Source organism: Solanum pennellii, chromosome 9 (genome assembly GCF_001406875.1).
Source record: "Solanum pennellii chromosome 9, SPENNV200".
NCBI lineage: Eukaryota > Viridiplantae > Streptophyta > Magnoliopsida > Solanales > Solanaceae > Solanum > Solanum pennellii.
This window is the reverse complement of record NC_028645.1, coordinates 75029113-75044178: the sequence shown is the minus strand read 5'-3', so window position 1 is coordinate 75044178 and position 15066 is coordinate 75029113. Positions and strand designations below refer to the sequence as shown.

Below are 15066 nucleotides of genomic sequence, written 5' to 3'. Positions count from 1 at the left end.
ATACTAAAGATATTTGCTTATTTATGTAATATTTTCGAATACCCTTATCTAGAAGAAAATTAGAGTCAATTTTGAAATTTTATGTGAGTGAATGCGGAGTGCTAAATCTTCTAGGAAAGTGAATATATGCCACTAGTATAAGCACATATTTTAAATTCTAATATATACAGTTTGCTATGGAAAAATCTGATTGGTTGATCAAATTAAAAATTATTTTTTCTAATAATATAACTAAAATGACTTTTTTTGAAAATAAAAATAAAAAATTCATAAATAACATTTCAAGTTCATTATTCCGTTCCACGGACACTTAAACATCCCACTCCCTGTCACCTCCAATCCCCACTACATTCTTATAGTTTTTTATTCGATTATATATATAAATTTTTTAGAAATAATTTTGGATGCAGCAAACTGGCAAAAATATGCAAGAGGAGAAAAAAAAAAGGAAAGGCAGTAAGTATTTTTTTTTACTTCCTCAGTGGGACACTCGACTGGCTCAATATTTCTTAAAAATTACTTCTAATTTTTCTCATTTTTGTTGATCAAAATATGTTGGACACAAGTTATTTAAAAATCAGAAAAATAACTTTTAGTAAACAATTATTATAAGGGCTGGTTTGGTCACATAGAGATACAATTATGATATGATATGAAATTTTATCTGGACATATAATATGATATTTTTGTGTTGTATATTTTTTATATACATAAAAATCTCATAAATTGTAAACTACTCTATTAAAAGAGCTCCAATTGTTTATTTCATCTTATCAAATAAATAAAAATTAATTAAATCGCATAATAAATTATTACAAAGTTATTTGTTCTTCATTTAGTTAACTGTTTCATCTAACTTTAATTGATCAAACTTTAATTCAATAAAAATTATTGTACATAAATTATAGTGTACTAATATTTAATATAATCCTCTCACATAGTACGAACAACCTTCTAACGTTGAACTTGCATTTCTCGATTATACGATCGTGAAGACGAACCAACATTGTTACGTTGAGCCATTTGTTGGTCAATATCAGTCACAACTATATTTTCATGCTCATAGACCATAAATATTTCATCACTCCTTTGACATTCTCGCAAATAATTATGTAATGCTGTAAAAGTTATGACAATTTTTTCTTGTGTGTCAATATCATATATATGGTTCATGCCTCGATTCACTTGTGTGCAATTACACATTTTCAGTGCATTAGTTTCTTGATAAAAACAAACATATTGGAAGCAGTGATTATCAAACATACATCACCAATTTTGTCCTTTTGCCATATTAAATTGTTTTAAACATTTTCATATGTAGCCGAAAGAGAAGTATTTTCAATTATGAAAAATCAAAAAAGTATTACTTCCATGACTTACTTATATTCATCAAATCAATTCATACTTTATCATTTATATTTACCAAATTTAAAGCAATAATAAATTTTAAAAAGTAAAAATGTGATTATTAATTTTATTTATATATGACACAAATGTTTATTAGTTATAAATGTGGATTGTTTTAATAAAATATAAACTTGTGGGTCCATTTTTGTATTTAAAAATTTCCAAATCATGTTATGGAATTCTCATCTCATGAATGGGAATCATGAGATGGAAGTAGTGTGGAATCACATGTCCAAACGCTGATTTTATATCGTAATATGATATCGTTTGACCAAACGCCTACTAAATAACATTTTAAGTGCGTTGTCTATTCCACCGTCAAAGCCCCCAACTTCCACATCCTCTCTCACATTGTTTTTCTAAATTACGTATAAATATTTTTGAAATAATGTTATTGCTTATTATCAAACATAACGTAAGAAATGAAATTTTTTATTTTTTGGGAAAATGTTTTGTCAAAAAGCACTTCTTGAAAGTGAAATTCTCAACTAATACTTTTCCTTCTCTTTTTCTTTTCTAAAAATGTACTCTACAACGAATAATAATCATTAAGATGCTTATATATACTTTTTCTCAAAAGCTCTATAACCTTCAGTGTTTAAAACAAAGACGTATCTAAAGCTTATATATGTCAAGTACAACTTTTAGTACAAATATATACGCTAAAAAAATACCTCATATAATTTTTTATCGAATCAGGATCCATCCTTGCATATATTTAGTTCAAGTTCAATTCATCAATGCAGCTAAAAATCTAGAGTCAGTTTCAATCAAATCTACTACTTTTGATTCGAACATGTAAATTAAATTGCAAAAAAAAGGTATGTATATATTTGATGTACGAATAAAATCTCACATCACTGCTTGAAAAGATGGGAAATATACATGTAAGTTGTAGTGATTTTGCTGCGAACAAAATCGCTACCTCTTGAGTGATTTTATCGTTTTGATTTTTAAAAAAAATTATATACCGTTTTAAAACTTTTATTAACATTTTTCACTCTTTGAACTCCTGACTCATCTTTTCCTTGTCCCCTAAAACAACACTAACAACTCATACACCAATATTAAATAAAGTTTGAAAAATTGGATGATATGTCACTGTTCATCTAATTCTATATTCCAATTTAGACACTGAACATACTATGTATACCTTATTACAAAACAATATAAATTGTCGGGGCATAATTGTTACATACAAAATGACAAACCCTATAAGGTTATTTAATTCAGAATAATTCTTATATTGTGTCTCTTATTTATTTATTTGTCTCAAGTATTCTCAACATCAAGAGCTCTTACATGTTTTTTTTAGGATCAATACAAAAAAATATTTCTGAACAAAGCTGTATGAATTTTGTACTAGTTATTTAGGCGTGCTATAAGCTAAGAAACGTCATTATCTTTCTTTTCTTTTTTTTTTCAGATCTTTTTCTGTTCTTTTTATTTCTTTTACTTTTATCATCTTCTAATATCTGAAAACTATTATAGCAAACTATAAAATAATATTTAAAAAATAATTATTATTTTTTTTTTGAAATTTTAAAAAAGAGTTGGGACCATTACACAATCTCTAGCTATATCTGTGAGGATTTAAAAGAAGATCCCTTTATTCGGTTTGTCTGAAAATTCCAATGATCAACCATTACTCTCCTTTCACTTTCATTTCATCATTGGGATTGATGTTTGCATTTTGTAACTTCAAAAGGGTATGAGTTTAAAAATTTTATTGACTTGATATGATCAAACAACAAATATGTGTTCATGAAAAATGATCTCAGAATTAGAAGTTTATAGATCAAAAGAATGGTTACTTTGAGACGATAACTATGATATTAGTTGATTCAAAACTTACTTATTCAATGAATTGTTAAACAAATACATAAAGTTTGGATCAAGACGTGAACTTTGTCATCCAAGGGTGTAGTCTAGTAGTTAATGGAATAGGTTGAGAATCACGATATCTCATGTTCAAATCTCAATAAAGATAAAAATGGTAGTATATTTTTTTTTCCATGTATTCTAGCACAACCATAGCAGATAGAGCTATACGATACAGTTCTCAATGAAAGATAATAGGTATATTTTATGCTAGCTTCTAATTTTGCTAATTCAATGCCTTCTTTATGACTTTCTACCAAATTAAAGCACCCGATATATTTTTTTATATTTAATACAATGCAAGTACAAATGGGTTAACGGATAACCTGGATAATATGATTTTAAATGAAACAAATTCAGTCACTTCCACATTTAATAAATATATAATATAAATAATTTGGAGCCAAAGTAGCATCTTTAGAAATACCTTAGTGGCGCCGTCTCTGAATTTTTTGGATTATATTTTATCCAATTTTTTTTTTATATAGTACGTAGCTTCTATGTATAAAATATAATATAATCCATATCTAAATAAATCAGCTATTCACCTTGTTTTTCATTGGACAAGTGGACAGATACTAACCTGTGCTGGTTTTACATTTAAGATCTAATTGTAAAACAAATCATTGTCACACTCAGTAACGCGGGGTCGGAATAAGAATTTTCCTTAAGGGGCGTCAATAATTATAATAAAAATTAATTATAAAATTATCGGACTTAAACACGCAAGCTCAACAAATTCTCACAACCCTTTAACTAGAAAATTAAACAATCAACTTGTGTCAATAATAGTATATATATTTATTAAACCGAAATTTGACCTCTATATAAAATATAATTTTCCGTCAAAGCGGTGTCACTTGACACCCGTGGGCAAAGATAGCTCTAGTGTACATGAAATTTTCACCTCACAGAGCTTCTTGTTCAATTCATTTGCTTACTCATTTGCCTGTATGTACAATGTACCAACCAAAAATTGTCAAGTTTCATCTCAAAAATGTCATCATTTTCCTGCAGACAAGTACATTGTTTCAACCATTCAATCAATACATCTAATTATTTGTTTCTGAATCCATCTGTCGTATAGGGTTGAAATCGATTAGTAAACATTTGGAGCGGGTTGGATTATGACTCGATTCGTCTTAACTTAAATGGAGATATGAATAATAAATCAGATCGAATAATTCAAAGAAAGAAAATATGAAATACACCCTCAATCACCTTCAAGATTCTATATTGAATATGTGATTTAAGATAAATATTTATTCTCACCATTTTACGTTCATTGATTAGATATAAACATTAAGTTTTTACCTTGATTCAATTATGAGAGTGATAAAGAGTTGTTATTCCACTCTGAAATAAAGACAATCTAGAAGTCAAAAAAGACGAGGCCTATAGAATAAATTGATCGAAATAGTACAAGTATGCTCTCCAATAGGTACAAACTACAAGGCAAATATATCCCATCATTCAACTAGTGGAATAATTACCTCATCTTAGTCCTTGTGTTATTAAAATGGGCAGCATGTGCTCACAAAAAGCATTCAACAAGTAATCATTATAAACTACTCTTTTCTATCCAAAAACATGAAAAAGATTGACAACACTCGAAGGGCAAAACATTTCTAATACTCATACAACTTGCTAACATAAAACAGTAAAATTTCATGGCACACCTTATTTAACCTATTACCATTTTTTTTCCAAAATATGCCAAGCTAGGGGTCGAAAGCCGAACCTCCTTTTATATTTACATATATATATATCAAGTATATTGCATCTCTTTAATTTCTTCGTGTGTTTTTGTCATAAAATTTTGAATGCTCTAAGCAAATACTGACTCAACCAGACGGCCACTACTGGCAGCCACTCTAGGCCTTCAGATAAAGTGCTTCTTAGTTGTTGTACAATAGTGTGTTTAAAATCTATTGTACATCGTCTATAATGTTTACAGAAGTGAATCTTAAAATTCGATTAGATCAAGTAATGTTGTTGGAGAAAGTTCGAAAAGATTGTGGTGTTGCAATTTCAAAATGAAAAGTGAGTTTAGTAGGCTTTTGGTCGTAAATTTAAATGTTTTCACTTTATTTGGACTTTAAGTTGGAGTTCAAGATGAAGTCATGTTAGGCTATATACTTTTCTCAAAGGAGAAAAGAGAGCACTTTATTTGGAATAAGAAAACAAGTTACTATTCTCAGTTTCCAACATATATATGAAACTGATAATTCATACTTAAGATATACATACTTGATGTTTGTCCTACGAAACCCAGCTTCAGACACATAATTTTTTTTACAACTATAGTCGCATGTTTCAAAAGTTTATTTCCGAAATGACTAAACTTACAACAGTATATTAACCTCATTTATGCTTTAAACAGAGGTCCCAAAATCGACTATCTATGCACTTGCGTGGAAAACTGTATGCATGTAAATTAGCACATGTATATATATACATGCGTATGAGGATGTAAGTGTAACCAAAGGAAAGCGAAAAGTTCATCAAAACGGATCAACTGAAACAATGTATAACCAACGTCCAACGCTGCAAAGGTAGAACAGTTCATTTAGGTGAGGAGTCAAGGAATTTAAAGATGCAACGCGCCTTGCAACAGAAGAGGATTGTGGTCTGATAATCCACATTCTTCTTCTGAGAAGGTTTCGGTTGACTGGTTTGCCATTTCTAGTATCTCATTTTCATATTAGCACATCTTTAAGAAATTCACACATTGTACTTACGGATATTCCAATATTTCTTTCGTAAACGGTAACATTTAAATGACTAACTTATTTGATTTTCTTCTTTAATTGAACATGCCACCATTATTTTAGACATGATGAAGAATAACAGGGCATTGAGCCAGTCCTAATGCAAGTCCAAAACCAGGAGAGCATTTCGAATTAGTCAGATGTACCTGTAGTTATGCGGATGAGGCCCAAGCTTGTAAACCCCATTCATGCCTACCTTCTGGCTATCTGCAAGTAACACACAAAGAAAAACCTATGACTAGGACGTAAATTTAAGGTAGATCTTGGAGATCCAAAGTTTAGAGTGGCAAAGGTATCCCAAGTAGAGGTCACAAGAATATGTTCTTAGCTTTCAGCAGTCATTGCAAGTTGCAGTGACTTGTTCTCTCTTCCTTAGGTGCATTGAACCATTGACACAAAACCGGGCTATTGCCGAAGTTCCAAAGACAAAGTTCCCATAGAAAGTGAAATCATTTCCTAACAGTACAAGAGGCACGCCGCCCCCTCTTTACCTGAGAAAAGGAAGTTGACAGTGACACTTTGCAACCACCAGTTTGACATTATCAAGCTGGATGGCACCTCTGGCCATATAAAGATATACACAGAAAACCTGAATCCAAAATAAAAATAAGAAATACGCTATTATATACTGAAGTTATAGGTTCGTATGCGAAGCAAAAGAAATGATTACTACTCACCTATTTGTTGGACTGTAAACCTTTACCACCATAGTATTGTTTTGTAGTTTCACGAGAAAATTCTGCAAACGTCATCCCATCTTTCAGCCTCGACAAAAGTGGTGGAACAATCTTTTGAATCTCATGACTTAATTCCTCAGGGACCTGCCTAGACTGTTCAGTTCCCTTGCTACATACCCCGCACTGCTGACCACTTAAAGCTAAAAGTTCAAGCGGGTAATCCAAAAGAGAGAACTGTTTGCTCCATGCTGGCTGCAAGAAAACAACAAATGTTTCCCTGCTCAAGTTTTCAACCTTTGGTGGTCTAAAAACACAATGAAGTGTTGCTCGTAGCTTCCCCTTAGATAATATATCAGCTGCTTCTCCAACCTGCAGAATGAGACTCTCTGAAGGTGCCTTTACAATGAAGACCTGATTCTTTTTGGGATCAAATATATGAAGATATGTGTGCCCACTGGGCGAAGGGAATTCATGCTTAGAAGAAACAGGTGAATCATTATTTATAGCTGCTGGTGCTTCTTGGTGAGAGGACAATAGAAACATGGGAACTGTTAAAAGAGTGAAAATACCATAATCATAATGCCACTGCTGCCACAGACCATAGTCATTTGACTGGTCTTTCAATGACTCAATTCCTTGCTGCTTCAGACCTAATTGCTCATTTTTATTGGCTTTCCCATTTCTTCCTTTAGACTGTCCATTTCTTTTAGCATCTTCTCTAACAATATCATTGTCAACAGCGGAATGATAATGGATCAGACGCCCTTTAGCTGTGCCAGACTCTAATAAGCTCTGTTGCAGCTCTTGGCCCCCAATGGCCTTATCACATATTTGTGCAAGGCGAAGCCCTAAGTCCATCATGCAATATCCTAGCTCCTTAAAGGTGCAACCTAAATTCTTAAACTTATCCTGATCAACCTCTCCTTTATCCCGATTATCAACATCTAGATCATCAACCTGACAACCACTTCTTTCATAGCATTGCTCATATTTCAATTGCATGGAAAAAGAGGAGACATCTCTATTCGGGTTCTTCAATGATACATCACTTCCCAGATTTTGTTCCTGTTGATCAATGATTATATTGAGAGTAGTGAGCAATGGAGCAAATTATACAACCTAGCTACCATCCTTGTTCTTTCAAAATCAAATTTTACAATGCAACAGTCACATTTCAAAAGCGTCATAAAAATAGCCTTTAAAACAATTACCATTCCTTCACCCTCAAGCAGTAATATGGCAAAACAATTTGGGATATGCAGATAAATATGCTCACCAATCAAAGTGGAGTAAAGCATTTAACATTAGATACCCATTGGATCTCAAATATTGTTATCAGTAAATATATATAGCCAACCCCAACTAATTTGAAAAAGTGAACCATCCTCCTTTATGTAGCCAAATTTCATTCAAACATTGGTAAATGATATTAATACGTCATCCTACAAATATACGGGTCCTCCAAATAGAACAATAACATATCCAGTGTACTCCCATAAAGTGGGGTCTGAGAGGGTAGAGTGTACACAGACCTTACCTTTACCTTAGAGGCGAGGTAGAGAGGTTGTTTCCTATAGAACCTTGGTTCAAGACAAAATCAATCTAGAAAAGACGTAATGGAAGTATAATAGACAATATATAATAACAAAAACGACATATAGTAGCAGAACAGTACTACATCAAAATAATACTATAATAGAACTACACGAAAGAACATATATTAACAGAAATCAAAGAAGAAGAAACTAAGAGAGTAGTACTATGATTACTAATAAGCGCAACAAGACAATGCACTCATACAAATCACTACTATCGACATACTCCTACTACTACTAGCCAATAGTTTTTTATTTAAGCACATTTCATTTGCATAAATAATAAGGGCTAGAGCTTCTCCTTATTTAACCAAACAAGTGTAATAAGTGAATTTTAACCTCAATTAGATTGTACAATTTTTTTTAAAATTTGTTCATCACATTGTATCCTTAGCTAAGCGTGCATTAGGATTTTTGAATATTAAAGGGAGGACAAAAGGAGAGAGGTTGACCTTAAGAAGGCGCTTGCGATCCTCATTATTGAGAAGAGCGAGTTTTCGAGCTAAAGGAAGAAGAGCTCGCCGCAGATTGGAAGCTTCTGGAACGCCGGTGATGGCGAGGAGTCCTGGTCCCTCTGGCCCTAAGTTTTTCATTACACTTCTGGTGACTGATTTCAGCCGCTGAGTTTCTTCAATAAATTCATCTGATAAAGATTTCTCTGAAGAGAGTTGCAGCAAATCGGAATAGTGAAGCTCGTACAATTCTACTACTTCCATTTTTTTTCCCGTTTGTTGCTATGCCGCTGTAGCAATGCTGCAATTTCCAAGTCGTAAAATATATATATAGTCGACTAAAGTGACGTCGTTTCGTTGCAAACTAATAAACAGTTCTTGCCCAAGCAAATATTATGTCATTACTTCTTTGAGAAATTTTTAGTAGGTGTCTGTAAGAATAAAATATTTAGCTATATTGGTCCAACTTTTATTTCAGTCTCACGCATGGGACTTCTCTTGCTTAACAATGGCTTCAAATTTCAATGAAACTAGAATGCCTTGTAGATTTTAACGTGTCAAACAGTCAACTCAATGGGTCAATTCGTAGTACTCTTTTTCATTTGCTTGTGTTGAAGATTGAAAAAATTAGTTGCGGATAGTGAGGTAAGTTTAAAGACGCTGCTATATCAAACTTCTAAAAATGAACAAGTTATTCATTTAAACATCACATTCAACAAGACCCAAGACAATCAATTACTCTTTCTGCTTCTCATTAACAGGTTATTTTCATGTTGTACAGTTCTCCCTTATGCATTGTGTGATTCTTTTTTCTCTTTTGAAAACCCATGCATTCGTTAGTTCATGTAAGCAGTAAAGATCAAAACGGAGAAGAAGGTTACACTCCATTCTCCTTAAAACTCTTTGTCAACCATATAGCAGTTTCCCTTGGAGAAACCTTTTCTGGCCCAAATGGCTTCAGTAACACCATAAGCTCGTCTAGACGCTCTTGCTGCAATAGTTGCGCACTGAACTCAAGTAAACCTTCTAAGGCTTCAGCACGTTGCTGGTAAGAAGATGTATCGAACTTCCGTGAACGAGATTCTGATGATGACCGGCTTGAGGCACCAGTTGGATAATGTTCTGAACATTCACTTCCAATCTGTGCAACTCCATGAATAGGGTCAATTAAAGGTGGCTTGGGGAAGGTTCTGTCAACAACCTGTACTGTACACTTGTCTTTTGTGAATGACCAGTCACTATAGCGTGGTGATGGGGAAGACAACTGTGTCGATTTTGGTGAAGCTCTCTGGATGGGTAAAAAATGGTCTTCTGAAGAAGCCAAGGGATCAACCATCTTGTCAATTCTTGGAGCATTCATGGAAACATCCGGAGACTGCACTTGGTGTATAAGACCAACATTGTGTTTGTAAGGTGATTCCAACTTCGCAGCTCCTCTTGATAAAGGAAGAGATGCTCTACGTGTTGACTTGGAAGGTTGGCTAACTAGTGTATTTGTCACTGGAAGCTGCATACATGTGTAGATAGATATTTAAGTCTAGATGAGAAATCTAGCCTTGAAAAACTACAGGTACTAGCTCAATAATATAGAATCGGGACAAGAATATCCAATTCCTGACTGGAGTTATATTCATTTGTTTCGACTTATAAGCTGAAGATCTTTATGATACTACTTCATCAGAAACTTACCAGTTCACGGGTAGAGCCAGCATTGGACATCTTTAATGGAGTGCTCTGTCTCCTGTGAGGAGTGGAATTTCTGTTTGAATTGAATCGCACAGTTTTGACAGCACCCGACAACTTTGAGATAGCAGAACTTTTTATGCCAAGGTCATAAGGAGCACTTTCAACAGATGGCTCTGAAAAATTTTTCTTCACAGAGCTCATTAGATCTTTTTTTCTCCGGGATAAACATGGAGAGTCCATTCCAGAAATACTAGGATTCAAAGCTCTATCACCGGACAATCGCCTCAGCTCTCTTTCATTAAAGACCGGAGCATGTCTCGGCTCAGACAATCTTTTTTTCTTTGCATATGTTGAATTAGAAGATTGGACTGGGAACTTGTGCTGCCTCGGGCTGTCAGAATTCAGAAGGATTTTTAAAACATAGGGCTGAAGATGGGGATGTTGGAGTAAGTCTGCAGCCTGGAACAACAGTTGAAAGAGAAATGAAGTGAAAAAAGAGTTGATGTGTCAAACAGTAACTTCCTTTCTGGAAGCTGAAATATACACTTAGAAAGTAAATAGTGAACTTTGAGGAAGTGAGGGGTACATACACTTGGCCTGAGTTCTGGATTTTTCCTTAGCATACTCTTAATAAGGCCACGGCTGACGAAGAAACAAATTAACTTTAGCAACAGAATTAAAAAAAATATAATAATCCAATTGTAGCACAATTTGACGAAATACGAACAAAAATGGGTAGCCTCAAATGTGTAAAAGATCATTTACTCACAGTGCACCAGAATACACGGTGGGAAGTGGAGCAACTATACATTTGTTAATTTTATTAATGAGACCTTGCATATCCTGCATTAAAAGCATTGGAGGTTATTTAAAAGTACTGAGCTGCCAGAATATTCCCTAAACCTGCCAGTTGCACCTATGATTTAGTAATTGATTATATAACTCATGATAGTACTAGAAATTCATTGTCTGGAAAGTACTATTTAATGACTTACAAATGCTTTGAATGCCGGCTTGTGAGAAGTCATTTCGTATAAGCAGCAACCTGGATATGCAAACAGTCAGCAAAACAGCGTGCATCTAAAATAAAAAGTGGTTCCGTGTGAAGCAACACAAGCAAGGAAAGGTAAAGACTTACCCAAAGACCATATATCTGATTTGCAACCATAGGGTATATCAGCAAGAAGCTCAGGACACATATAAGTTGGAGTGCCCACCACCTGACAGTCAATATGCCTCATCACCAGACTAATCAAAACAACAAATACAGAATCTTCGCAGACAAGTTACTTACAGAGGAAGCAAGATCATTGGAAGATAGTATTTTAGCAAGACCAAAATCACCTGAAAACAGATCTTTAAATAAATACTCAAAGTCAATCATACCCAACTTCAAATTATGAGGTAAGGGGATTACCTAGACGAATATCGTGCTCTTTAGTCAGAAAAATATTTGAACACTGACGCCAAAAAAGTAAAATCAGCAAACAAATCTATGAAACAGAGAAAGAATAACTTTATGGAATAACACAGAAGAGATATGCAACTCACCTTGACATCACGGTGAATTATATGGTTCGAATGCAAGTGATCAAGTGCCATCAACAGTTGAACTAGCCACTTACAAAGCTTCTGCTTACCAGTCAGTATTTAGAATTAGGAAATGAAATGGTCTCAATATTAGGAAGTAAATTTGGAGGAGGCAGGAAGGTATGAATCACAAGGAAATGTAAATTTAATAACAACCTCCTCGGGGAAAAGAACACCATTTGTTCTCTTAATAGCGTCTGCCCTGTATAAGTAATGAACAGATTATTAGACGATATATAGGCAAAAAGACATCAGTAACTAGATTCAGGCGCTCAGGCCTAAGGTCCAATATTCAGAAAACAGTTCATTTGGAAAAGGAAGATGACTTACATATCACCAGCTTCACAATACCCAATAATAATGCACACATAGCATCCCTGAAATTGGGTATTTTCACATGGTCAATGGCACGGTAGACTGAATAAATAATTCTTCAACAGCTAGACAGTACTATGAACAACTCAAATGCTTAGTCGTATCTGAGATAATTTATGTACCACTCCTCGTATTGGTGTATTAAACTTGAGAATATTTGCTAAAATTGGAATTGTAGCACCAGCTTCTGCCTAGTAAAATCCTAATTAACCATCGAGTTCAATAGTTAAATCACTATACCTCTATCACCTTTAGACATGTAAATGCATATTCACATAGAAATCACTTAAATAACAAAAATGCACAAGGGTAGAGTATTCACTTGAACAGCAGTTTTAGTTCTTATATAGTTCAACGTTTAACTTAGATAGGCACCTTTTTGCCGTTCTTACAATTTGTAAACTTCCACTTAACAATCTTTCATGCTGTTCACATTGTGAGAATCTAGAAGTAAATGACATGAGTAGACAAGTTATCACATGTACGTTGATTCCTTTTATGCGTTTAAGGTGAAATTGTGAAAGGACAAGAGTAAGCACAGACCTTCTCCACCCAGGAATCTTTGTATTCCACCACAAATGGACTTCGTACTCTTGCAATCAGTTCCATCTGAAAAATAAAGAACCCAGTTCAGAAATTGCACATAGAAACCTGCACCTACAGATTCCCTGGTCTTCCTCAAGAAATAGAAGGAAGAAAAAAAGAGATTAAGCAGAATGGATCTACTCAAGTTAGAGTCTTACAAGTGCATTTAAGATAAGCAAGTATCATTGACCTTAACAACAATGATGATTACTTCACTTTATCAACAAAAGCCTTTTCATTGTTTTGTGGCCTTGATCAAATCAAAGAGTTCGATAAATGTTTAATTAACCCAAATGCACGCATAACCTTCATCTATCAGGTAACAATGTGCAATTCATTGCACAACTTCTTAACAATTTAAGACAATAATAGTGAATCCTATAGTGCTTCTGACATTTCTTATCTAGTTGCCAAGATATGCAGATGTCTTCAAGCTCTTCATGAGATACCTAGAAAAAAATTGTAACTACCCTGTTCATTCTCTCAGTTCGCAAAGAAAGTTGATAAAAGGCTAACCTCCTGATGGGCAGATCTGCGTGTTCTCTCTGTCTGGCGAGCCAAGCGAATTTTTTTCATAACATATCTTTAGGAACAGAAGAAAATAAAAAAGAACAGTCAGAAATCAAAAATAAACTGAGTAACACAATAATGAAATAATTCATGACATAAACTGAATACAGTAACAAAGAACAAAGTATAACAGATGTACTTAGAAAAGGTTGCACATCTCCTTACTTCTTCTTTTCTTGTTTATGCCTTACAAGTAGTGCAGAGCCAAAGGAACCTTTCCCAATTTGCTCCAAAATCTCATAATTTTCCATCTTATGATCTATCTATACGACCACCTTTGCTTTATCAAACAGATTTCAATGAAGATACAAAAATATCAAACCAAACCTGCAAACATCCTGTAGATCAAAAGGAAATGCATCTATAAGAAATTTTTTGAAAACATAAGAATTAGCAACACCTCTTTAGTTCAGAATTTCTTTCCATGGTCATTGCAGGTTTAAAATAATAGCAAGTGTCTGCAAACTTGTTGTATCTCTAGATACAATTCCACTTTCATACACCAATTGAAACCATAGGACATTTCTAAACCCTACACAACCTCCCATTCCCCAGCTCTCTTTCAACCAGGCAGGAAGAATCTACTTCTATAAAGAACTAGCAACAACTATCCTGAGAACACATTGATACTAAATTAGTCAATTCACACACACACACACAACTAATCAACGAAGAATTCTAATTAGCAGTATGAGTTATTCAATGTAAATCTATAAATTCCTTCAAAAACCACAACGTTTTGATCCATGAGTAACGTAATCCAATTACTTCTACACTACAATTTCAGAAGCTATACAAACTCTTAAACCCTCAATTATAAACACCTGCAATTAAATCAATCGCCGCTCCATTTTAAAAACTTCAAAACAAATACTAAACCTAATCGAATAGCAATTGCCTGGAAGAACAACAATTCGCAACACATAAAAAAAGTAAAAAAATAAATAAAATACAATACGTACCCGTTACAGAAACCGATAAACAGAGAAAATTCAAAATGTACCAAATGTTTTGCTCTATTACGTACCTGAAAGTGATGAAGAATTGGAGAAAGAGGCAGAGCATTAAGTAATGGAGATAACAATGTAGAGATGAAGACCAGTTGTTGAATAATTAATTTTATTTATGGAGTGAACAGAGAAAAGGAAGAAAATGGAGAGAGCGGTAAAAGAATTGTAAACAAAGCAAAAGGGATGATGCGTCTCCTTTCAAATGACATTTTCAAAACATTGATGTATTTTTATTTTTTTGAAAAAAGTTGGTTCGTTTTTTAAAATCAAAAAATTGGGCCCCACAGGTAAAGTCATGGGGATGAACAAACTCGAGAGTTGTCCCTTCTCTAATCTTAATTTAGTAGGGGTCATTTCTTTCTTTATTCTGATTTAAGGAAAACATTCTTGATATCGCCACTATTAATATAAAATGGTTTAGTAGATCCTTATACTTGTATCAGTTAATATTATTGATTTTTTTATTT

At 33.6% G+C, this 15066-nt stretch overlaps 2 protein-coding genes across 12 annotated transcripts; both read right to left on the bottom strand.

Annotated features, from left to right (window-relative positions):
• Nucleotides 1-3988: 3988 nt before the first annotated feature.
• On the bottom strand, nucleotides 3989-9180 carry LOC107029642. 10 transcript variants are annotated; one of them, XR_003574461.1, is made up of 5 exons: nucleotides 8784-9180; nucleotides 6737-7801; nucleotides 6206-6648; nucleotides 5747-5835; nucleotides 3989-5690 (listed from the first exon to the last, which is right to left on the bottom strand). XR_003574461.1 is itself a non-coding variant. In XM_015231076.2 (3 exons), exons 1-2 carry the CDS (start codon nucleotides 9045-9047, stop codon nucleotides 6737-6739), a joined length of 1329 nt encoding a protein of 442 aa, XP_015086562.1. In that variant the 5' UTR covers nucleotides 9048-9180; the 3' UTR covers nucleotides 3989-6648. The 10 variants fall into 10 exon arrangements, 1 of the variants encoding a protein (XP_015086562.1); XR_001458035.2 differs by having other exon boundaries at nucleotides 3989-5835; nucleotides 6206-6266; nucleotides 6551-6648; XR_001458036.2 differs by lacking the exon at nucleotides 5747-5835 and having other exon boundaries at nucleotides 3989-4299; nucleotides 6206-6266; nucleotides 6551-6648.
• A 271-nt stretch (nucleotides 9181-9451) lies between these two features.
• LOC107029521 (serine/threonine-protein kinase Nek2) lies at nucleotides 9452-14828 on the bottom strand. Of its 2 annotated transcripts, none has more exons than XM_015230949.2 (15): nucleotides 14617-14828; nucleotides 13755-13927; nucleotides 13536-13602; nucleotides 12978-13043; nucleotides 12390-12436; nucleotides 12216-12261; nucleotides 12021-12101; nucleotides 11887-11929; nucleotides 11764-11813; nucleotides 11608-11689; nucleotides 11465-11514; nucleotides 11239-11312; nucleotides 11060-11111; nucleotides 10473-10928; nucleotides 9452-10290 (listed from the first exon to the last, which is right to left on the bottom strand). In XM_015230949.2, exons 2-15 carry the CDS (start codon nucleotides 13838-13840, stop codon nucleotides 9661-9663), a joined length of 1830 nt encoding a protein of 609 aa, XP_015086435.1. In that variant the 5' UTR covers nucleotides 13841-13927; nucleotides 14617-14828; the 3' UTR covers nucleotides 9452-9660. The 2 variants fall into 2 exon arrangements, with proteins under 2 accessions (XP_015086435.1, XP_015086436.1); XM_015230950.2 differs by having other exon boundaries at nucleotides 14552-14621.
• Nucleotides 14829-15066: the final 238 nt, after the last annotated feature.

Excerpts from the sequence above, each read along its gene's own strand:
- LOC107029642 (XM_015231076.2), bottom strand. The coding sequence starts at position 9,047 with ATGGAAGTAGTAGAATTGTACGAGCTTCACTATTCCGATTTGCTGCAA. Across the intron at positions 7,802-8,783 it reads ATCGCAAGCGCCTTCTTAAG|GAACAAAATCTGGGAAGTGA; the intron begins GTCAACCTCTCT and ends ATTGATCAACAG.
- LOC107029521 (XM_015230949.2), bottom strand. The coding sequence starts at position 13,840 with ATGGAAAATTATGAGATTTTGGAGCAAATTGGGAAAGGTTCCTTTGGC. Across the intron at positions 13,603-13,754 it reads CATAAACAAGAAAAGAAGAA|ATATGTTATGAAAAAAATTC; the intron begins GTAAGGAGATGT and ends CTGTTCCTAAAG. Across the intron at positions 11,112-11,238 it reads ACCGTGTATTCTGGTGCACT|CCGTGGCCTTATTAAGAGTA; the intron begins GTGAGTAAATGA and ends TTTCTTCGTCAG.